General features: G+C 46.7%; 4 protein-coding genes across 5 annotated transcripts; 3 read left to right on the top strand and 1 right to left on the bottom strand.

The window, feature by feature from the left end:
* Window positions 1-89: 89 nt before the first annotated feature.
* On the top strand, window positions 90-2,813 carry chst7 (carbohydrate (N-acetylglucosamine 6-O) sulfotransferase 7). The gene is made up of 3 exons (XM_085927309.1): window positions 90-956; window positions 1,073-1,553; window positions 2,034-2,813. The coding sequence occupies exons 1-2, from the start codon at window positions 156-158 to the stop codon at window positions 1,538-1,540; spliced, it is 1,269 nt and encodes a 422-aa protein (XP_085783435.1). The 5' UTR covers window positions 90-155; the 3' UTR covers window positions 1,541-1,553; window positions 2,034-2,813.
* A 127-nt stretch (window positions 2,814-2,940) lies between these two features.
* slc9a7 (solute carrier family 9 member 7) lies at window positions 2,941-17,246 on the bottom strand. The gene is made up of 17 exons (XM_085927322.1): window positions 13,000-17,246; window positions 11,617-12,192; window positions 11,032-11,237; window positions 10,882-10,959; window positions 10,331-10,407; window positions 10,067-10,179; window positions 9,832-9,937; window positions 9,368-9,509; window positions 9,077-9,182; window positions 8,913-9,001; window positions 8,459-8,572; window positions 8,273-8,384; window positions 8,055-8,208; window positions 5,855-5,918; window positions 5,478-5,560; window positions 5,298-5,403; window positions 2,941-4,256 (listed from the first exon to the last, which is right to left on the bottom strand). The coding sequence occupies exons 2-17, from the start codon at window positions 11,867-11,869 to the stop codon at window positions 4,017-4,019; spliced, it is 2,043 nt and encodes a 680-aa protein (XP_085783448.1). The 5' UTR covers window positions 11,870-12,192; window positions 13,000-17,246; the 3' UTR covers window positions 2,941-4,016.
* On the top strand, window positions 12,863-16,141 carry rp2 (RP2 activator of ARL3 GTPase). Of its 2 annotated transcripts, none has more exons than XR_015067852.1 (6): window positions 12,863-13,344; window positions 13,865-14,140; window positions 14,204-14,603; window positions 14,676-14,790; window positions 14,927-15,012; window positions 15,129-16,141. XR_015067852.1 is itself a non-coding variant. In XM_085927312.1 (6 exons), the coding sequence occupies exons 1-6, from the start codon at window positions 13,183-13,185 to the stop codon at window positions 15,210-15,212; spliced, it is 1,116 nt and encodes a 371-aa protein (XP_085783438.1). In that variant the 5' UTR covers window positions 12,873-13,182; the 3' UTR covers window positions 15,213-16,141. The 2 variants fall into 2 exon arrangements, 1 of the variants encoding a protein (XP_085783438.1); XM_085927312.1 differs by having other exon boundaries at window positions 12,873-13,344; window positions 14,204-14,596.
* jade3 (jade family PHD finger 3) lies at window positions 16,459-22,283 on the top strand. Its single transcript, XM_085927301.1, has 11 exons — window positions 16,459-16,731; window positions 18,259-18,318; window positions 18,404-18,483; window positions 18,548-18,705; window positions 18,778-18,968; window positions 19,048-19,259; window positions 19,355-19,522; window positions 19,593-19,709; window positions 19,801-20,271; window positions 20,343-20,460; window positions 20,525-22,283. The coding sequence occupies exons 2-11, from the start codon at window positions 18,270-18,272 to the stop codon at window positions 21,328-21,330; spliced, it is 2,370 nt and encodes a 789-aa protein (XP_085783427.1). The 5' UTR covers window positions 16,459-16,731; window positions 18,259-18,269; the 3' UTR covers window positions 21,331-22,283.
* Window positions 22,284-23,210: the final 927 nt, after the last annotated feature.

Here is a 23,210-nt window from a genome sequence, read left to right as displayed (position 1 = left end):
CTTTAGCATGAAACAAACCCCGCCTTCATTTTGCAACTAACTCGACCCGCCTCTCGCCCCATCCCTTGATTTTGAGTGTGCCACACAAGTCGTCTGCCTGGCGCACGCCCGCACGCACATTAAACGAGCGGAGCTCCAGCGTGCAAGCCAGCGCGATGAAGAGGAGGCTTCAGAAGAAATACTTGATTCTGATCCTCGCATACACGGGATTGCTCCTGCTCATCCCCTATGTGTTCGACTTCGGGGAGCGCTCGGTCCAGCGCGCCAAGCACGGGCTCCTGCAGCAGCAACAGTCGCGTTGCTCGGACTTGAAGAACGCCGTGGCGCTGCTGTGGGAGCACGGCTACAAAGTGGACGGCGCCAACGGCACGGAGCCACCGGGGCCCGGCCATTCTCGCACGCACATCTATCTGCACGCCACTTGGAGGACCGGCTCGTCGTTCCTCGGCGAGCTGTTCAACCAGCACCCGGACGTGTTCTACCTGTACGAGCCCATGTGGCACATCTGGCAGGCCCTGTACCCGGGGGACGCGGGCAGCCTGCAGGGCGCCGTGCGCGACATGTTGAGCGCGCTATTCCGTTGCGACTTCTCCGTGCTCAAGCTGTACGCTGGCTCACAGAACCTCACCACCGCCTTCATCTTCGGTTGGAAGATGAACAAGGTGGTGTGTTCCGAGCCGCTGTGCGACGCCCACCAGCGACACCGCGTCGGCCTGGTCCAGGAGGACCGCTGCGCCAAGTGCCCCAAGCGGGACATCCGCGAGCTGGAGCGGGAGTGCAAGAAGTACCCGGTGATGGTCATCAAAGGCGTGCGCGTTCTGGATCTCAACACCCTGGTGCCCCTCATGAAGGACCCGGGCGTTAACTTGCACATTGTGCAGCTATTTCGCGACCCGAGAGCCGTGCACAACTCTCGTCTCAAGTCCAAGCAGGCTCTGGTGAAGGAGAGCATCCAGGTATTTTTGGGGGGGTGTGTGTGGTGCATGAAAGTTCCCCGCCCCTGATCCATCTGTACCCTATAAATCCCCAAAAATAATCAAGCTGCTGTAAAAAATCTGCACTGCTCCTCCAGGTGCTGAGGAGCAAGAAGCACAACGACAAGTACAAGCGTCTGCTTGTAACCAACAACCGCATGAACCGAGCCGAGAGCTACGTTTCCAGCGCCATGGAGCTCATCTGCGACAACTGGCTGGGTGACATGATGCTGGTGACCAACGCGCCGCCCTGGGTGCGCCGCAGCTACCACCGGGTCCGCTACGAGGACCTAGTCCTGCACCCGGCCGAAGAACTGAAGAAGCTCTACCGCTTTTCCAACCTGTCCTCGTCGCCGGCGCTGGAGAGCTTCGCCCTCAACATGACCCATGGCCGCGGTTACTCATCGGACCGTCCCTTCCTCATCTCGTCACGGGACGCCAAGGAAGCCATCTATGCCTGGAGGGGGAGGCTTAGCGTGGAGCAGATCAACCAGGTGGAGGCCTATTGCAGCGAGGTCATGTGGCAGCTCGGATACCCCAAGCACGCCGCCGACAAAACCACATGAGGAGGCCGTACGGGTGAGAAGTTTGTAACTTTGGCATCATCAAAGTGAAAAAGGCAAAACATACCTTCTCACTGTTTGAAAGTGGATACTTGGCATGAAAGTCAGCGACAGGTTGAAAATACTGTACAGGATTCAACTCCATCCGAGTGGGAGCTATTTGCCTTCCTCTGATAAAAGGTGTCATTGTTGAGTGACTGCCTCGGGGGTCGGCGCCGTGGCCGGCTGAGGGTGTCGCCCCCGGGCCTTCGCGCTCGTGCCCCTGAGAAGGGGCTTCATTGTCCGCGGCTGGCCGTGACAGGCTATACGCCTCCCTGGGTTACCAGCATGTCACAGGCGGAGCCTTGAGGAAAGCCAGCCTTCCAAGCATGCAATATTTAACGACCAAATATTTTTTTCATCGAATAATTGAATACAATTTTATTTGCATTAAAGTGTATTTAAAAAAAAAAAATCTTCGATAATGTCAAAATACGTTCATGCGCCTCTCTTCCAGGGGCCTGCAAGTCGAGGCTGAGGGCAAAAGGTTTGCTACAGCATGGCTGACCTGGAGCAGCCAAGCGCACAAAGACCATGACCAGGAGTAGGAAGAAACCAAAAAGTGGAATGCTTCAAAGACTGTCGGAGCCTCTTCTCACTTTTCCCTGTTTAGCAGCAGCCGGGAGTCTGCTCGATTTTAGTCGCACTAACCCTACCTACTCTAAATCCCTCCAAAAGGTCGGGTGGATCAGAGGTGGCAGCATCAGCTTCACCTTGGCATGACTGAGCTAAGTGGATCTGCTAACCACGCTAACTGGAAAGTTCAAGGAGATTCCAATGTGTGTGCTTTGTGGGGCCTGCGTGAGGAAGTCTTGTTCCTCCCCCCGCCCGCCTCCACCTCATTCCAAGGCCTCTTAGCCCTGGAGGAATCTGGACAGCTGCTGCAACACCAAACTGACAAAACACTCACATGGGCGGGACTTTTTTTTTTTTTTTTTCAACCCCTGTCCTTCCAATGACTTAAAAAAAAAAAAACATATGGTACTGATTAGGGTTGAAAAAGTTGTCTTAAATTGACTGTGAATTTCCCAGCCCCTTTGCAATCGTAATTTTGATTATTTATATGGATCCTGTTGTGTTACGGCCTGCATCCAGATGATGGATGTTTTGATGATCAACTTTACAAGTTGGACTTTTTTTTGTTTTGTCATACTTTTTAAGCGACATGAATTACTTTGAAACTATTTAAAGTGACCTGAATAAAGGATTTGTCAAAACCAAGAAATCAGAATTTTATCCTGCCAAATATCGGAATCTGCCTAGAAAAATCCGTATCCCACGCATAATTGAAAACATGTTTAAAGCAAAATTGCAAATCACTAGTTTCACTTTAGCTACAATGCAACACACAGTTTGAGATTCAATCGAGTCCCAAAAATGAGTTTATTCTTTTGTAAGTGCTACTTTGTACTTTGTACTTTGTAAGTGGACTTTGTCCTGAAAAGACTGTTACAGGGAAACATCAACTAGCAGCGGTCACATTTGGCCGTTGGTCAGGACAATTATTTGCATGCGGAGCAAGCGTGACAGCCTGGCCTGGCGTGGCGTGGCGTGGCATGGCGGCAGACCCCCGCCGCAAACTGCATGGCGTTACGTAACAGGAAGCCTCTCATGCATCTTCATCACGTTGAGGCCCTTTTTCCTCCTCTTTTGCTACAAAAAGTGCCAAGCCATGTTATAATTCTTGTTCTTCTGTGATCAAATTGTTGACTGAGGATTAGTTAGAGGAGGGATTACTAATTAAACCTTTAGGCCAATGTCCACATTTGGGTTTTCAAAGGGATCATTTTTTTTCATAAATCTGCTGCCTGCAGCCCTTTTTTAAAAAAACAAAAAAAAAACAAATTGGTCAGTAATAATAAGGCTGGTGATGTTAAAGTGCGAAACAAGCTGAACTAAATTTTAGGTCTGCGGGCGGGGATTTAACCGACAAACAGGATTTTGTGCAGATATTTTGGATTCATTACAATAGTCGAAAAAAAAAATCAAATAAAAATAACCGCGCCCTTTTTAGGCTTGATGTTCGACCTCCGGCAAGGCTCAAAAAGCCTGGAGACACAAAGCTGCAAATGTTAACAGTCATGAGACATAACAAAGCTGGTCATTGTGACAAATTTCTATTATGGCAAAGCTTTTTTTGTTCTCACGTCAGCTGGTGGCGTGGTAACAGAAACGATGGAGGGGCAATAGTCCAATATTTTGAAGGTGATAATGATAATCGTTGCGAAATCATGGGCCGATCGATGTCTACTCACATTCCAGAGAAATTCGACAGAGACGATGGCAACAAGTTCCTCGGCGGAGGAAATGTTGATCATTGCTTCATCTTGATTTTTTCTCTTTTTTTAAGACAATGTGGTCAACGTTATTAATGTTCAAAGTCATATTTGGCCTAATTTGACAAAAATAAAACGTATCTTGGAAGAAAATCGAGCGCTTATCAGATGTGATCCTCGATGGGGAAAACCAAGCGGGTGCCTCGGCTCAGCAGTTCCTGCTCTCGGGAGTCCAGCTCGCGCTCCAGAGCTTCCTCGGACGTGCTGCCGCTGCGTTTTCCGTTGGAGTTCCACCCTGTGGTGCCGCCGTCGCAAGATAGCCCGTTAGTGGCGATGGCCGCGTCGCCGAACGTGAAGGACAGGTCGCCATCATCGCCGTCCGGGTCTCTCAGCTGCTCCTGGTTCTGGAATAGGAGATCCAAATAGCAATAGATTGAATGAACATGAAATTTGTCTTCTGTTTAGGAAAATGCAACACCATTTCTAGAACCCCCCCCCGAGCAGTTTGTTCTTTTTCCATTAACCAGAACGCATTGAGCAAACAAATAAGCAGCTGGACAAACACACAGTGAAGCTTGTCCGCGCCCTACTGAGTGACACTCGGGTTGTATTTCATCCATTTTATCTGAAGGCCACATGCCGATGACACTCATTGTGGCATTTCCTGCCTGTGTTGTGGGGCGAGGTTTCACTCTCTCATTGATAGCTGACGATCAATAGCGGGCCGCAGGACACAGCGGGACGTCGGAAAACAGGCGGGGGGACGGACGGGACAATTACGTCGGGAACACAATGGGACGGGCAAATATAGAGCGGAAAAGTAGAAGCCAAAAGTTGAGAATTTATTAGCCTGTGGTGAGAAGTGTTTTTGTTTTTTCGATGAGATGAAGCACAGGCAGTGTCTTAGATGATCGTTGAGGGAGTGCAAAGAAGCAGGAAAAAAAAAAAGGCCCTTTGTGCCTACGCAATGCAAATAAAAAGCCTTCTTGACCATCCATTTTCTCCTTTGTACGCATTTGTTGGCAGGAGGCGGGAACACCAGGACAACGTTCCGATTCTCCCTAGTGAAAAGGCTTCAGTATTCCCAAGGGAAGACTTCCTGAGGCTAAAGACAAATGACTTTTCGCCTCAGATGTGCTTTTCTTACTGAGTTGTGACACATTAAAGTTGATTTATATGCTAGCATTAGCCACAAGCTATTGTGTAAAATGTTGTAAATTAATATAATAATCAAGTCTGATAAAAAAAAAAAAAGAATAAATAAATGTATACCTAATGATCCTTCATGAATTCTGCCTAGCAACAAATGTATCCAATATATTTGGTTATAGGTTGAGGATTTTCATAAATGTATTCACGATTAAGATTCTATTTAACTGTCTTTGTGCTTGTTTTTTTTTTTTTTTTTTTTTTTTTTTTTTTAACTTTGGCACAAACAGGCTGACCTCGTAGGCGCGTGGGCTGGTCAGGCAGCTGGCCAGAGGTCCGCAGTAGCCGGGCAGCGTGGAAGCGAGCGGGGGGCCGCTGTGCGTCAGGATGGGCTTCAAGTAGCTGAATGGCTCTTCAGGAAAAAGACTCACCGAAATATAGTTCTTATTATTTCCCTACCATTAAAAAAAAGATACTTGTGATCAAAGGTGTACCACATCCTGAAGAGCCAGGCGCTCTCCTGTTTGGTTTTGTTCTGCCCTTCACCCTGAGGGACATCCTGCACAGTTCAAAGAAAAAAATAAATAAATACATATTTGATATTCAAATGATAGAATTAAAGGCATCCTGTCTCTTTAAGAACCTGGCCTCCATTAATTTGACAGGCTGAACTATTTTCAAGTCTTCTTCCTTTCTTCAATTGCAGAAGCAAAACTAAAAGTGTCAACGTAAGTGAGACACAAAACGTGAGGCCTCGCCCGACCGCAAGATGTGACGGGATTGGACGCTCTCACACAGCAGCCCCGCAAAATGTCACAATGTACGAGTACGTCTTGGCAAATCTCCCACTCACCCCTTGTAGGACCTGGAAAGTGTCGATACAAGGTTGCGGGTCTTGATCTGGGTCCACTCCCACCCTGCAACACAGAATGACATAATCAGTCCCTCATAAGTTCTCATTTTAGAGCTTTATGTGTTGTCTTTTTTTTTTAAAGCCACAACTTCCTGTTTCAACAACACACACATTTCTGAGTTTGGAAGCAGAGTTTAGACATGTCAATCTAGTTGCATGGCCAAAAAAAGCTTTTTTTTTTTTTAATTGTTATTTCATATATTTTTAAAGAAAGAAATATCGCTTACCACACTAGCAAAATGAATTGCATAGAGAAAAAAAAACCATCCATGTCAGAGTCTCACGTGTATAAATAATTGCCCCTCTAGTGTCTCTTACACCACGAGGGGATTAAAACTGGGCCAAGCAGGATTTTCAAGAGGGGCACTTTTAATTCACATAAACTGCGGAGCAGTCGACTAATCGCCTCTTTGGATGGGAGCCCGAGGAGACAAGTGAAGCATTCTATGAACTTTTGCAAGCAATGAATGATAGGAAATTGATGCAGTTGTTTTGAGGTTTCCATGGCAACCACACGTTTTCCTTGGCAGCCACTTGAAAAGAAAATAACGTCCATAAATCCTTCTTTTAAAAACAATCACTCACTATGACCCGACATTAATTTCACTGAACTGTGTGAAAATGAATTTATGCTTATCAAGACCCAAACCTAAAATTCAACAGTAAGGCATTCCAACCAAAATGGCAGCCTTTCTTTCTTCTTTCAGGCATGGCTTTTTCGAGACTTTTTCTCCTGTAGTTTCTCATGATAGACATGCCGACCAAATTTCTTGTTGCTACTTGAAACTGGCTTCGGGGGCTAAATATTTTCACTTTCGAAGAGGACAAGAGCATTGAGTGATTAGCGTTTTTATTAACTATTAGCAAAATGGCAGACTTAGTGTTTACTTTTCGGGATAGGACTTTTTTAAGACTTCTTTCTGGGTTTACTTGTGATAGACAAATTCCGTGTAGCTAAGTGAAACTGTCTTCGAGGTTGAATATTCAGTAACACAAACACAGGATCTTGGGAGTGGTGAAGGGTCATTCGTAGAAGGCGCAATAAAAAAACAAAAACAAGGCCGTCATGAGTTGAAGAAAACGGCATGGGGCCCCCCCGAGGGGGAGATAAGTCGTACAAACACACGTCCACACTTATGTAAGAGGCTCTTCCACTGACTTCCGCTCGTCCTCTAACCCTGCAAAAAAAAAGGCCCCACGCTCAATCTCAGCATAGCCATCCGTGATTTCTCATCACGTCCTATTTTGTCTGCGGCCCAAAATGGCGGAAGCCGTGTCAAAACAACCCCTTCCTCTTTCACAGCTTCCACACACATAAATAAGATGTGGAAAATGATAAGGAGGGGTTATTAATTGAAAAAATATTTTTTTTTTTAAACAATTAATCTATATAACAATAAAAAATATTAGATTTATTACTGACAGAATTTCAAATATTCAGATTGGTGATGTCCACGAACATCATCACAGCAAAACAGCGCTTAGAGCAGCAGCATGTCCTCGTTGCCATGGCAACTGGTTCAAGAGGGGGGGAGCTTTTGGCAGAGCTACACGGCAACACAATGGTTCCTCCTCGCACCCAAGCTGCATTAGTCATATTAAACACGGCCTCTTTTTTTTTTTTTTTGCACACGCAGGCGCCTAATCCGCTTTAGGAGCTCTCCCTCGTGTGTTTATGTGCGTGCGTGTGCGTTGCGATACTCATAATAAGAGGCTAGAAGCAAGCATTAGTCATCAAACTCAACAAGTCCCGAGGTGTGCGTGCAGGCTCCCTCTAGCAGTACATGAACCAATCACAAGCTAAGTACAGTTCAGCAGACTTTCACTTTTTAGTGGAATACATAAAAAAGAATCCCTATTTTTATGCGATATTGATGTTTAAGTCCTTCCTAATGATACAGAGACAATCAAAGTCTTGTTTTGATGAACACTTAGGCCCGCTACACTTCTGTATTTTAATGTCAGTCATTATGGTGGTACTTGGAAAGTGAAGGGGGTTTAACAGTTTGGGGGCTGGCTCAGAATGAGTGAAGGAATTAAATATGCAGGAATTCCAAGGGAAGCAGCAGAAGCATACAGATGGAAATTGGGCACCCTTTCATCATCTTCTGGACCACCAATCAGAAAAAGAACACCTCACCTGATGTGCAGCCAAGACAACATGGGCGTGGTCCCGCCTCCAAAGACCCATACGGTGAAGAAGACGATGAGCAGCGTGGTGGTGAAGATCATCTGTCGGGCGTAGGTAGCCGTGTCGCGGATGGCCAAGGCGAACGCCATTGCTCCGCGCAGTCCTGCAAATCACAATCGATTGATTGCGACACTTTTGACGGTTTGGTCAAGAAGGAAAAGGCGTACCGGCGAACATCATCATGTGCTGGAAGTTTCCTTTGATCTTGTGTCGGCGGCCCAGGTTGAGCAGGAAGGAGAGCGGGTAGATGTTTAAGGCTCGTCCCAGGAAGATGGCAATCTGACAGGTGATTTTGGTTAAGACATTTTGACGACCCACTCCGAATCATTTTGGGCAGCGGTTGTTGAGGATACAAAAGCACCCGTGATGAAGATAGGGCTGAAGACGTGGCTCTGGAAAGTAAACAGAGCCAAGCCCATGTAGGAGAAGATAAAGTTCTCAGCCAGGAAGTGAAGAACCTCGAAGAGCTGCGGAAAGGATGCGGAATACAAATGGCAAAAAGGTAATTTGATGTGGCACCACTGCAGGAGTCCCTAATATTGTGACCTGCGCTGCAATTGTATATTTCTATTGGCCTCCCCGCTTTCTGTGAAATATAAACATGTTGTGTGTGTAATCCGCATACAGGCTGAACAGCCGCAGAGTCAGGAAGGATGTCCTGTCAGATGATTGGTGGCGATTAAGGTCACAGCAGGCAGATCGTTGGGCCATCTGGCATTGGGGACACTGTCTACTGATGTCTGCGAGTATGTGGGTCGTCTAACCCCCCCCCAAAAAAAAAAAACACCCATGGAGGGTGACACTTACCTGCTTTGTACGCTTGGTGGACTCCACAGAGAGGTTGTTGTAGGTGTAGTGTGCCTGAGTGATGCCGCAGAAAAGCACAGATACCACACCTGCAGGAACACGATATTTGCTGATTCGCTCATCGTGACAAAATTGTCGTTAATTACAATCCTTTTGGTCTTCACCTGTGAATCCGCAAGCCTCCGCCAACAGGAAGGTGCTCCAGGACATTAGGAAGAAGAGGGCCGTCTCCAGCAGAGGGAAGCAGTGCAGCTTGGTAAACTTGGTCACGTTCAGAACCAGGATTACAGTTAAGGAACTTTTTCACCGACATTTTGCAATTGTTAATGACTATTCTTGCTTTGGCGCCATCTGGTGAGTTGTTCCAGTTATAGAAACAATCAGAGATTTCATTCTTCTAATAGGGGTGTGTAGACTTTTTATACCTTGTCTTAAAATATCGAAGAAAAGGATATGAGAGCGGTGACCACTCCCGTGGCGGCGCCCATCATGAATGAGCCGCTGAAAATTCCCAGGAAAACCCCAACGGACTTGAAAAAGGCCGAGGCGTCGAACATGTGCGTGTTGGCGCCTCGGGGCTGGTAGGCCATGATGGAGCTGAGATTTGGGAAGGAAAAAAAAAATAGGGAAAAAAAACCCAAAGGTATGGTAGTTTCATTAGTATTGATTATTTTTTTTTGCTTTACTGAAACGTATTTATTGCATGGGTTAAAAGTGCAGCATGACAACGCAAGGGGTGTTACCCACTCTGGCCTCTAGAGGGAGCCAAAGTACGACATATATGTAAATATTTGATTTGTATTGTTTTGGAAATTTTGGGGCATTTCTTTGAGTTATTTAAGTCTAGATCTCTTCATATATTTACCGTAGGGTGCTTGTTGGTGAGAAAGGTTTAGCAAAAAAAAAAAAAGAAACTCACGAGGACAGCACGATGGCCACGGCATCGTTCATGACGCTCTCGCCAAACAGCAGAGCGTACAGGTCGCCGTCCGCGTGCAGCTCATTGAAGATGGCCAACACTGTCACTAAAGAAAAAAAAAATCTACTTTAAATATGTGCTTGTACAACTTTGGAAATGTGAAGAGACCACTTCCAAATATGATCAGTGTCTACAATTTGACTAATATGGATGAATTTTTAGTCAAGTCACGTGCCTGGGTCGGTGGCTGAGATGATGGCCCCAAAGAAAAGACAGTCGGTGTAGTAGAACTTGTCACTCAGCTGGCCGACCACTTGCATCAGTTTGACCACGCCGTACATTAAATTCCTGTAACGACAATACGGACCATTAGTCCCATCGGTTGGTCCAAATTTCGAATTGCACAACTCAGCTATTGCAACATGCTGTGTAATGTTGTGTGGTCCCAACACTTTTGCTCATAGTCTGGCCATTTGAAAAAAATCTCACGGACTCTCACCCGATCACGAAACACGATACAGCCGTGCCCAGGAATGCGTAGGTGAGAATGGAGCCCAGATTCCTGAAGAAATGTTTCTAGCGGGGGTAATAAGGAGAATAAGAAAAATGTGCTTAGTCAGGGAAAAGGTTCTGCTATTTACTTCAGGATATGTGTGCCGGATGCATGACCTGAATGTCAGCAAAAAACTGCAAGCATGTGTGTGTTTTTAGTGGGTTGGGCAGGGGGGGGGGCACTTGATGGCCCACACTGACAAGTTTTAGATCAAACACCAGCTCGTCTCGATGTAATCTTTAACCTGGTAACCACTTATGTAATGGTTTTAAAGGGCAAGTGCCACGTCCCTTAAAGGCAGTACATATAGTTGTTTCTTTCCATTAATTTGACTGTTTTATCTTTTTATATAGTCCAGTGTTATTTTATTTAATTAAAAGCACAATGCAATTCTGAGCGTATACCAAGTGTATAAGGACTACAAAGATGGCTGCCCGAGAAATTGGAAGTGTTTTACGTGATCCAAATAAAATAAAATAAAAAATGTTTCATCTCACCTTCTTCAGGCTGTAGCCGGCGTGGAAAATGATGGGAGGCAGCAAAATGTTGAAGAAGACTTCTGGATCGAAGGTAACCTAGGAGACAAGAGAGAGGACACCGGGGGTCAGTTGAGGACATTTTGTTTACGTTGTTCATTTTGACGTCACCTTGCGCAGCATGTCGTTCTGCTCCACGTTGTGAATGTCGCGGGAATCGATCTCGCCTTTGAGAGTATACTCAAAGAACTTGCCGCTGATGTTGAGTAGTAGGCTGCTGCTGGCGGGCCCTTTGGCCAGCGCACAGCTGGGGGGGCTCTTGTTGTGGTAGCTGGTGGCGGGGATGCCGTAACGCAGGATGACGCCTACCAGTAGGCCTACCAAAGCCATGGGGGGGGGGGGGGGGGGGGGCAATCGGTCAACGGTTAGGAGCACAAGTGATGGGACGGAACCTTCTATGGAAACCGGTATCTCATGATCCAAGCATACTACATCATAATGGAAAGGAACATTTCAGACTAACAGAAAAGTACAGATATCTGTTCACCAATGTAGGGAGTAAAACGAAACATTTATCAGAATAACAAATTGTAAAGTTGGCTACAATATTTGTTACTTCACACCAAAAGGGATAAGCGGTTCAGATGATGGATGGATGGATGGATGGATGGATGGATGGATGGATGGATGGATGGATGGATGGATGGATGGATGGATGGATGGATGGATGGATGGATGAAAAGCTACACGCCTCACCGTAAATCATCGCCAGGCCGGTTTCGTGCAGGAAGCGTACGCGTCGGTGCTTGAAGAGCCATATCGTGAGGATGGTGAGGGTGAGCAGCAGGATGAAGGTCAGTAGATTGACGCTGTCCTGCCGGTGGCTCTCCTCGGCTTCCTTCTCCGTGGCAAGGTCCTCCAACGCGGCGGCGGCGGCGTCCTCCTGCCCGTATGCCGCCATCACCTTCATCATCATCATCATCGTCGTCGCCGCGAGGAATGCGACCATGGCGCTTGGAGGATGTTGCACACTCACGCCGCCCTCTACGCCATATTAATGCGGGAAAAAACACGCACCGAGAGCCCCGCTTGACTCGTTGTCACACGCCGCTCAGCTCCTTCGCTTAAAGGCACAGTAGACGCGCGCGATTCAGTGTGTCCAAATCGTGTGCGTGGAAAAGGGGGAAGGGGGGGTTACCAGTCGTGTATGGATGGAGACGCCCACCAACATCACCCCGAGGCAACTGAGTCATGGCTTTTTTTTTTCTTGTAAGCTGATTTTGCAATCTAGTCCAATTCCAAGCAGGAAGCTCACAATATGGACTTTGCCTCCTGAAAGTAGAGAAAGATGAAATGCTAGTAGAGGGATAGACACATGTATTTGGATAGTAACCCTTGCATTGGTAAAGGTGAGTGAATATGAGAAAGATGCAAGCTCATATGATTAATAAAATGGAAAATATGTTTTCGTGACTATTTGGTTTGATGGCTCTTGCGTCACGTAGCTGACACGTAGCTGCTCGGTTTACAGGAAGGCATGCAGGCTTGCATACCTCACCATCCTACCACAGTACATTAAAAAAAAAAGCTCAACCCATTGAAGAAACTTTGATTTAAGTTTACCCACCACGGATGCTTGTTTGGCTTTGATTTAAGGAAATATTGGCGCACATTTTGCAGTTTTGGCTGCAAGGCAATGCTGTGTGACTCGTCCTGTAGCTTCATTTTTCAAACTTAAAGTTAAATAGCTGCAGGGGGTTGCGGTTGTTTGGTTTCACGGAATGACAAGGAGGCTTGCACAGAAAAGAAGCCTGTTTAGAAAACATCCTTCACACTCAGGCGTGGATTAACTATTATTAGAATCAACAAGTAGCTTAAATTGCGAAGTAATCTTCTTAAGGGTTGGTGATTTTTTGCAATTTTAGAGGCTTTTATCCGTGTTTGCCTATGCAACATTTATCCAAATACTGTTTTTTTTGTTATAATGATGCAGTAATATTAAAAGCTAAAGTTAAGATAAAGTAATGGTTTTAAAATGGAGTTTTATCAAGTTGTATTTTAAAACTTCAAAGAAATTGCATATCAAAACAACAATTTTTACATTTTCGTCTCCGAACGCATCATAAGTGACACACCCACCTCACGTCGAACTGAGAGCTGTGATTGGCTGCTGATCCACCCTGTTCAGCGCTGATTGGTTGCACAACCCAGAAGGGAAAACGGGAAGGGGGGAAAAATTGTGTCAACTAAACCTCACACAATCTTGAGTCACTCGTATCTTAGCTGTAAAGCGCGTCAAAACCTAAACTAAAAGGATACAAAATGGGGTGCTTTTACTCGAAAAAATCCAAGCGGAAGTCGTCGGAAAAAGAAGAACCGACAACGACGACGCTGGAAACTACGACGACCAGCAACGCTGTTCCCCTTGGCAACAACACGGACGAGGCGGCACCGAAACAGTACAGCTGGGACAAGAGAGAAAAGGTTCTCCACGTTTTCTCATTTTCTTCTCTTGCAATATACACCATTGAAAAAGTTGACACACGTCACGTGTAATGACAGTGTCGCTGTGGTGACGTTGACAGCGTGGGACCTTTTTTTGCAAATGGCGAATGACTCGATTCGAAAGCGTACTAGCATCAAAATTGGACACATTTGAGTTTTACCTGTCTGCCGGTAGCATGCTGATGCTCTCGAGTGAATTCTAATCTTAGCTACCAGGTTTTAACTTTAACATTCGAGCCATCGGCCTCGCACCGTCTCTCGCTCACTTCATGGAACTAAATTTAACACTTAACTGTAAAACCATTATGGGATTAGAAAATGTACCTCGTGTAACAGCACTTAATCTGACCTGCACTTCAACTTCCGGATTAAATTGTATCATAATTCATTAATTATAGCTATCCCCTCAAAATACCAGAATTACTAAGAATGTAAATGGCCAACATTATGATTGCAATACGGGGGGGGTCACAATTATTTTTTATTTGTCTTTGCCCAGGTGGACCCCAAAGACTACATGCTTACAAGCCTCAAAGACGTGACTGCGGGTCGCCTCCCCGGGAAGCTGAACGGTCAACAGTTTGTCATCCAAGACTGCCACAACTGCGACATCTACGTGTTCGACCACGCGGCGGCCGTCACCATCGACGACTGCGTTAATTGTCGCATCGTGCTGGGCCCAGTCAAGGGCAGCGTCTTCTTTCGGGACTGCAAGGATATCCGCTGCGTGCTGGCATGCCAGCAGTTCCGTACGCGGGACTGCCAAAAAATGGAGGTACTGGACTCTGACCTACTTTTTTTTTTTTTTTTCATCGAAACTAACAACGTGTCGCCACAGGTGTTCCTGTGCTGCGCCACGCAGCCCATCATCGAGTCATCCACGGGTGTGAAGTTTGGCTGCTTCCAGTACTACTACCCCGAGCTGGCTTTCCACTTCAAGGACGCCGGTCTGAGCATCTTCAACAACAACTGGAGCAACGTACACGACTTCACGCCCGTGGCCGGCGAGACCAACTGGAGCCTGCTGCCCGAAAGCGCCGCCGTGCTGGAGTCGGTGCCGGCCCCCGGCGCCGATTCTGACTTTAAGGCGGTCCGCATCTCGGCGGACGTGTCGCGCAGCATCGTGCCTCTGACCAAAGGAGGCCGGCGTAAGGATAGCGAAGAGTCCTGCCTGTTTGTGTTCTTCGCCGGAGAGTACACCACCGCCAATGCACGCAAAATGATCGACGAGGTGAGAGGTGGCTCAAAAACGACGTGCATGTTCTTTCTTCCCTGCGATGCTCATTCTAACGTTGGCCCTCTTCAATCAGGGGACTGCCAAAGGTTTCGTGCTGATCCAGACCAAAGAGGTGTCGATGCGTCCCGAAGACGTCAAGCGTGTGTTCCAGAACAACGCCGAGGATCTCGTGGAATGGATCAGCAAAGGTCGCTCACATCATTTACTTCAAAGGGCCACGTTTCATTTTTAAACCAGATGGCCGGGCGACGTCAAGAGTTCAAATGTGCACGTGAAATGGTGCGCATACTTTTTCACGACTTTTTTTCCTTTGTTATTGCAAAGGTCCCGTCATCGCTCTGGAGCTGAATGGTGACGGCGTTGTGGAAACTTGCAAGAACATAGCCAGCGAGGTGTTTGCCGGCACGAAGGTCAGCACCTTTTTCTCATCACTACAATTAGAAAGGGGTGAAACATCTGCAGGACAAATGTTCAAATCCATTGAATGTTATGGTATAAAATGGAATACCCCTTCCTCCCGGCACAGGTTTTTGTCTCAGACAACAAGAACACATCATCTCACGACGTGGACAACTTCTTCAATTTTGCCGACATGCAGATGGGCTTGTGAGGCGTCAGGTCTGTACATATTTGGACGTAGCTTTGTTTGGTTGCACTGCTCCAATCTATGTGGGCCACACACCATCCAGACCTACTGCTGCTACTCCTGCTTTCATAACAAAACCTCAAGATGGAATGTTTGACCTGACGAAGGAGCTTTGAATGTATAGCCCGCCCGCCCGATCATGTTATTTACACAATCAATGCAAATCGAAATTCACGCTCAAGCTGTCTGCATTTTTTTTTTTTTACTTGCTGTTTGTTAGCTGCTGGCATTAGAAGTACTCATTCTGTACATATGTAGAAGTGCACATTTTTGTGTATCAAAAAGAAAAAAAGCTGGAAAAATAATAAGTGATTTAACCCCTTAAAGAAACAAAACCACAGATTCTGAAATGCACTTTTGTTGGTTGCGGCTAGTGCTATCAGGCGTCACAACAATGAGTAAAAATTAATTGTTACTCCTGCTCTCTTGTTGGCTCTCCCCACAAATGTAGATTTTTGGTCTGAAATGTTTAAGGTTGTCAGCCCAACCCGTTTTAGACGATATAGTATCGTAACTATTTGTACTTGGTCACCTGACACTACTGGTCAACGTGTGCTTGGGTGTATATTTGTAATTTCTATTTATTTCTTAATGCTTGCTTCTGTCAAAATGTGAACGTGGAGCACGAGTGTTGGTTCTTTCACTGCCTGGATCATCGGGAGCACAAGAATGCCTCATATTTATGTATAAAGATTGTCACGCGTGTGTACGATACTTGAGTGTACGATGGAGCGCACCTGAACGTGTATGCTGTTTTTGTTGGCCATCATTTGAGCAGTTTTTTTTTTTGTATCATGTGTTTTATATGCTTTGTTACATGTTTTTGTATAGAGACCAATTGATGTTTGATGCTGAATGTTGTTTTTTTTTTAAATAAAAGTTTACATTTGTGACATAGTTCATTTTTATTCTTTAATCGATAGTGTAGATTAGAACAATGCGTGAGAGTTGCTGACTTCCTTTGTGCAATACTTGGCCATGAATCACACTGGGCAGCTATCACTTCTGACTAAGATTATTTCATATGATATTAATTAGTCTAACCTGCACGTCAGATAGATGAAAGGGCCTGCAGTATTTGTTTTGACATAATAGTCAGGAGATAGAATTTTTTTTTTACCCAAGCTAATGTTAAAAAACAGTTCTTCAGTATTAAATACAAAACTCATGACTAAGATCAATGAGTGTCTCCCCGTCCCCACGCCTAACGCCGGTGTCCAAATCGAACGTACCCACGAGGGGATTGAGTCAAATCCGGCAGAGTTTAGGACCCGGCGGGCCACGCGGTACAATAGCGCTGTTGTGCCGTGTTGGTGGGCCGACTGACTGCAAGCCCGGGAGCAGAATCCCCCCACAAAAAAAAAAACTCAACTTAAAATATTACCACGCACAAATACTTATCATTGTGTGGCTATACACTGTATTTGACGTTGGACGGCGTACGGATGGGATAAAGCGGACCTAGCAACGCTTCGATTTGAAGGTAAAAAGGTGGAAACGTCAACAATATTCCCCGTGTGTTTCCTGGCTCGGAGTGCCGTGGATGCTTGCTCTTAAAGCCAGGCCGTCCTTTTGTTGACGAGGCGTTTTGATATATTTAATCCCCTTGAACGATTGCCGCGTCGCTTGGTCACACTGGGCGGGTAAAACCCGACGTTTACCCCCCCACACCTCGTCCCTCGTTTTAAAGGCTCCTCTTGTAAGGAAGTGACATGTCGGCGCGCTGGTGGTGGCGCCCATGTTTGATTTGGCCCTCGTCGTCTCCCGCTTCCTACGCGTCGACTGGAGTTGGCGCCAAAGCTCTGTTAAAGGCGTTATTTATGACCTATTTATTTCCGATCATCATGTCTGGGGGGTGAAATGAATGCTACGCTTGGAGTCTAAAACCCCAACGCGACACGCATGGCGCAACGTAAACAAAGCCCGTTGCATTTTGCTCATTGTTTCCGAGCTTTTTTAACAGCGGGTTCTCATTATTGTGGCGTCACATCCGGCAACCCCTCCCCCTCCGTCTGGTTAGCTTCTTTGCTAGTTTGTTGCCCCCCCCCCCCCTTTCACGTGTTAGATTGAGTTTAGGTACTAATATGAAGCAGAGGTAGCAAAAATTGTCATTCTCTGTACTTAATTGTACTACTTCAGATAATTGTGTTCAAAAGAAAAGTAGCAATTACAATTATTTAGGTGAGGTAGCCTTACATGAAATCAATAGTTACAAAACACAATAACAAAAGACAACAGAATAATTTACGGTGTTTAAAACCAAAGTAAATAAATAAGTAGTTTACTAAACTTATTTTTTTTTAAAAGTTCAAACTTCGGAATGTTAACTTGATAAATTAGGGAGCTTAAAAGAAGAGTCCCCCATTTCCTGATATTTGCATTGTTGCCTTTACTAGAAAGTACTTTTTAAAAATGAATATAAAAATAAACAATATAAAACTGTCTGACGGGGTACTTAATGTTGTTAAAATGTCTTCTTGGCCCTTGTATGCGGCCCTCGGAGGTAAACATTTGTACACCTATCCTTGAGATTGTCATGTCGGCTTTTGTCTTAAAATGTCGGCATTGTTGTGGACAGCCCTCATGTCAACAGCAGACGTTGTCAAGTGCTCTCGAGCTCGTTCTCCTCGTTTCCATTTTAAAATAGCTTGCGGAACAACTAAGGGGCGACTGTGTGCAGTTTGCATGTTCTTATCGTCGGTTAGTCTGTCTTAAATGACCAGGGATCGCTGTCGCGATCGCTGAGATGAAAGTACCATAGAAAATAGCTTTGCGTAGCACGAACATAAATGACCACGTCCACCCTCTCATGGGGAATGTCAGGCATGTCCACGTTGTTTAAACAACACTTTTGCTCCACTGACACACTAATGCGTCATGGGAAAAGCCATGATAGCCACAGAAGGCGAAACGAAACATACTGGCTGACCACAACGATACTTGAAATGTCAATTTCCAACTCGAAGGGCAATTTGTCCGAGTGTAAACAATGTGTTCATTTTGTCTGCAGGATGTGACAGGATGAAGCGTCTCAGGATCTCCAGCAGCAGCGACACTTCTGACAATGAAAGTGAGTCCTCGCTCAACACTACCCGATGACAAAATGGCGGCGTTTGAGTGCATATAGCTGTAGCAACATGCCGTGTGCCATCCAGGTCCCTCAACCTCCTTCTGCTCCAACAAGTATGGCAGCAAACCGGGCACCCCCGCCTCCGACCCGAAGAAACCGGCTGAAGTAAGTCTCCCTGCCGCGGTGGTTAACACTCGGGCCTTACACTGACTTTGGACGTGTCTCGCAGGTGTTCCGAAAAGACCTGATCAGCGCCATGAAGCTGCCGGACTCGCACCACGTCCCCCCGGAGGAGTACTACCTGCTGGCCGATACCTGGAAGCAGGAATGGGAGAAAGGGGTTCAGGTTCTGGCGAGCCCGGACACCATCCCGCAAGCGTCTGTCAGGTACGTGTGACAGCGTGGTAGAAAGAAAAAAAACAAAGTCATTAACAGTTGTGGTCGTTTTTTTATGTTCAGGATCATTGCGGAGAAATCCAAGGAGATTCTGTACGGCCACCAGAAGAAGTACATCCAGTGCTCCGGGCAGGACCCCGTGGAGCCCGGTTACGTCAACATCAAGGAGCTGGCAGAGGCCATGTGCCGCTACGACTTGGACGACGTGGACATCCATTGGTTGCACACGTTAAACACCCAGCTGCTCTGCATGGGTGAGCCGCAAAGCTCAAAAACGGCGCCACGTGTCATTTCGGGCTGTACTTCACAGCTTGCCTCGCGCGCGGCATCCAGGTGAGGAGCCGGTGGACGAGCTGACCGTGGAGCGCGCCATGGAGGCGCTGGAGGGCCAGTGCCACGACAACATGAGGCACGCCATCGAGACGGTGGAGGGCCTGGGCATCGAGTACGACGAGGACGTGGTGTGCGACGTGTGCCGCTCGCCCGACAGCGAGGAAGGCAACGACATGGTTTTCTGCGACAAGTGTAACATCTGCGTGCACCAGGTAAGGTTGTCCCTACTCAAAAACCATGAACTCACTTCACATGGGTGGTTGACAATGTAGCAGATGTGTCAGGAGGACGTACTTTTACTCCCCAGGCATGTTACGGGATCGTCAAAGTGCCCGTCGGGAATTGGCTATGCCGCACTTGCGTGCTGGGAATCGACCCGCAGTGCCTCCTGTGCCCCAAAAAGGGCGGGGCCATGAAGGCGACGCGCGCCGGCACCAAGTGGGCCCACGTCAGCTGCGCCCTGTGGATCCCCGAGGTAAAATCCAAAAGTGAAAATCTCCCCTCCGAGATAGCCGGCTCACAGTCCGTCCCTGCACTGCACGCAGGTCAGCATCGCGTGCCCCGAAAGGATGGAGCCCATCACCAAAGTGTCCCACATCCCGCCCAGCCGCTGGTCGCTCATCTGCAGCGTGTGTAAAATCAAGACGGGCGCGTGCATCCAGGTGAGGATGCGAGCGATCACCATTTGGGCGGCCACCGTCAAAATAACTTGATTTCAAGCATGAAGTCCTACTTACTCCACCCTCCCAACAGTGCTCGGTGAAGAACTGCACCACGCCCTTCCACGTGACGTGTGCCTTTGAGCACAGCCTGGAGATGAAGACTATCCTGGACGAGGGCGACGAGGTTAAGTTCAAGTCATACTGCCTCAAGCACAGTAAGCCTAAAGCAGCCGGCGAGGTAGGCCTGAGCCCGGCGCGCGCCAAGCCTCCGGCGCCACCCTCCGACCCGACCAAGGTGGGCTTGCGGGCGCAGCGGCTGCAAGAACTGGAGGAGGAGTTCTACGCGCTGGTGCGGCCGGACGAGGTGTCGCGGGCTCTAGGGCTCTCGTCGCGTCTGGTGGATTTTGTCTACCAGTACTGGAAGCTGAAGAGGAAGAGCAACTTCAACAAGGCCCTGCTGGCGCCCAAGGAAGACGAGGAGAACCTGGTTCTGCAGCCGCACCAGGACAGCATCCACACGCGCATGCGCATGTTCATGCACCTGCGACAGGACCTGGAGAGGGTCAGTGGCATTTTTGCCACCTTAACTCAATCTTTTCAAATTATACTCATGTGACGGTGTTGTCGCTTTAGGTGAGGAACTTGTGCTACATGGTGAGCCGGCGGGAGAAGCTCAAGCTGCTGCAAAGCAAAGCCCAGGAGCAAATGTTCAACCTGCACGTCAACCTCATGAGCCAGGAGACCTCTGCTGGTGAGCCGCCTTTTGCTCAGAGTCTTTTTAGTCCCTTTCACACTCATTTTTGGTGTTTCCAAAGGCCTTGCTGCATCCTTCCCGGTGGAGAGTGTTCTTTTCCGGCCTCCTCCGAGGATCACACTGAAGCTGAAGATGCCCAAAGCCTCCAGCATGGGAAACTCCTACACCGCGTCCAAATCGGCCAACGGGCCTCTGTGTCCGGACAACAGCGAGAACGTGTCTGAGCGCGCCAGCGAGGGTCTGGGCCAAGGCAAGCCTCAGCTGCACGGGCACGCCCGGCGAGAGGAGCGTGCCAACGGCAGGGTGGCGGGGAAGCCCGTGGCGGGTAAGCTTCTGGCTGACAAGTCGCTAGCAGGGAAGCCATTGGCCCCGCATTCCGCATTGCACGGCCACTCGTCCAACGGCAAAGCAGAACAAGAGCGCACCTCCAAAAACGGCCTGTCCATCGGGCAGAAAGACAGCTCGTGTCAGACACCCGGCGAGCCCGACGTACCAAAGCAACCGCTGGACAAAGGTGCTTTTGGTAAGTCTGCCATGGAGCACTTTGGCAGGTCCTTCAAAGAGGCCACCATGAACTTGGTAAGGACCACTGAGGACATGCGGGCCTCGGACAAGCTCGCCCGCAAAGAAAAACTGTGGCCCAAGGCGGTGTCGGCCAACAAGGCGCTTTTGTACCACGACAGCGACGGCTACTGCCCCGACCTGGAGCTCAGTGACTCGGAACCCGAGGCCAAGGGGAGGCACCGGCGCCAGGGAGGCCCACTCCTGCCGGATGTCGCCAGGAGGGGGCGTGGTAGCAGCCAGAAGGGCGGCAGTGGGCGCGGGAGACAGTCGCTAGGCGCAACTTCGCACTGCGTACAAAGGTGACAACAGACTGTCCGGCTGCACTCGTTGTGCGAAATTACGAGGTTAGCGTGCTAACCCGTTAGCACCAGGTTTGTAATTAGCACAAGTTTTTACTGAATAGCTCACTACAATCCATTCCTCATCGCACAGCTGGATGTACAGTGTTCTGACCAATGGACCAAAAAATATCAAGACAAAATGAGAACACCCACCAGGACTCCAGCTGATGATGTCACTAAGCCAGACCCCCTCAAAATGACAGTGTTTTCCCTGCAGCCTGAGTAAATAAATCTCATCTCTTCACTCCAATAGTTTCTTGGCGAGCAATACATTCATATTGACACAAAAAGAGCAAGCAGGTGAACATTTCAGTCAGTTGGCAAATAGGTGGGGGAGAACACTGTTTATAATAGCGGCCAAAAATGAACACATTTTTCATTTCTACTGGATTTTGTTTTCTTTATATAAACAAAAAAGTTGCCTTGAAAAAAAACTGTTGAACTGTAAGCAGTTCATAAAATGGATGGATGGATGGATAGAATTGTTGCCAAGATGTTGATGAGGATGTCAATCCAAATTTTTCTTTACAATGTTTTCAGACGAATCACAGCATTTTGGATTAATGTTGTGTTTTTGGAAGATAAAATCCACCTATTTTTATTCATCTTGGGAGGCAGCCATTTTGTCACTTGTTAGAAAATCACATTAAAAACGACTATTTTACAGCAAGTGACAAAATGGCTGCCACCTGAGCTGGATGAAAAAATGGGGTGCATTTTGCTGCTAAATTCCAAAAGGGCAATATCAATTGGATTATCATGTTTGTTGGGTCGTTTAAAACATTGCAAAGAAAATATTTGAGTTGAGTTCCCCTTTAATGTGTGCCATCAACAAAGGACACTAAATTCTGTCGCATTTGCTGCCTTCACTTATTTTTCTTTTCTCATCCCTGATTTAATAAAGAAGCAAATCAAGACTGTCTTGTGCATGAAATATTCTTTTTTTTTTTTAATGTGTTCCATATAACGATTAGGGGAATTTTGAAATGTTTAGAATATACTTAAATGTAAATAGTGTAAAAAAAGATTTAAAATTGATTTAACTTTAAAAATTTCTGTTAGGATGCAATATAATTATTTCATTATTTTAGTTTTGTATTTGTGTGAAATAAAACAATTATTAGCAACATGATCGAGGTTGTGCTGATACACGGATATAACGATAGGGGGCAGTATTTACCACAGCTTGGGTTAAGAACCGAATGACACGCCTGTTACCTTAAAAAGTTCTGCATGAAGAAAGACTAGTTAGTAGACTTGCATCAAACTTAACTGGTAGTTTACACCGAACAATTTCAATTCCCTCAATAAAGTTCAGATATTCTAAGTAGGCTACTTTTTGCCACTAAAGGGTTTTGAGGGGGAAAGTCATCAAGTCCCATTTACTTCCTGGCAATATTTTTACAATGGTCATGTTAGCAGTAAATCCATTTCAAAACGAATTAACCTGTTGACTCGTCACAGGTCAAATGTTTGTTTTGAAACCCGTTTAGCAACTCCTTTTGTTAGTAATTGTGTACCTAGTGGCTATCCTAAGAGTCTCGAGAAGTCATAACCAGTTTGTTTTTGCATGTCGTCATAATGGAAGTTGAGCTTTAATATCACGGCCGAGACGAATGTTGAGTGATGAAAAACTAAATATGCTTGGAACTACAAACATTGTTTTCATTTATAGGAATGAAAGCGGTTTCTAATGCTACTTCCAAAGTCTGCGTATCATGCAAATAAAACTTGATTCAATAATAAAAGGCAAATAACATGGAGAACATATAAACAGGTGGCAGCATCGAAAAGACTTTACCAAATAGCAGTAGCAACATTAAAGAACTTTCAGAATATTCT

Source organism: Syngnathus leptorhynchus, chromosome 13, assembly GCF_054491065.1.
Source record: "Syngnathus leptorhynchus isolate UIUO chromosome 13, UIUO_Slep, whole genome shotgun sequence".
In the NCBI taxonomy this organism is placed as follows: Eukaryota; Metazoa; Chordata; class Actinopteri; order Syngnathiformes; family Syngnathidae; genus Syngnathus; species Syngnathus leptorhynchus.
Note: the sequence above shows the minus strand (reverse complement) of the source record. Positions and strands in the feature narration are given on the sequence as shown.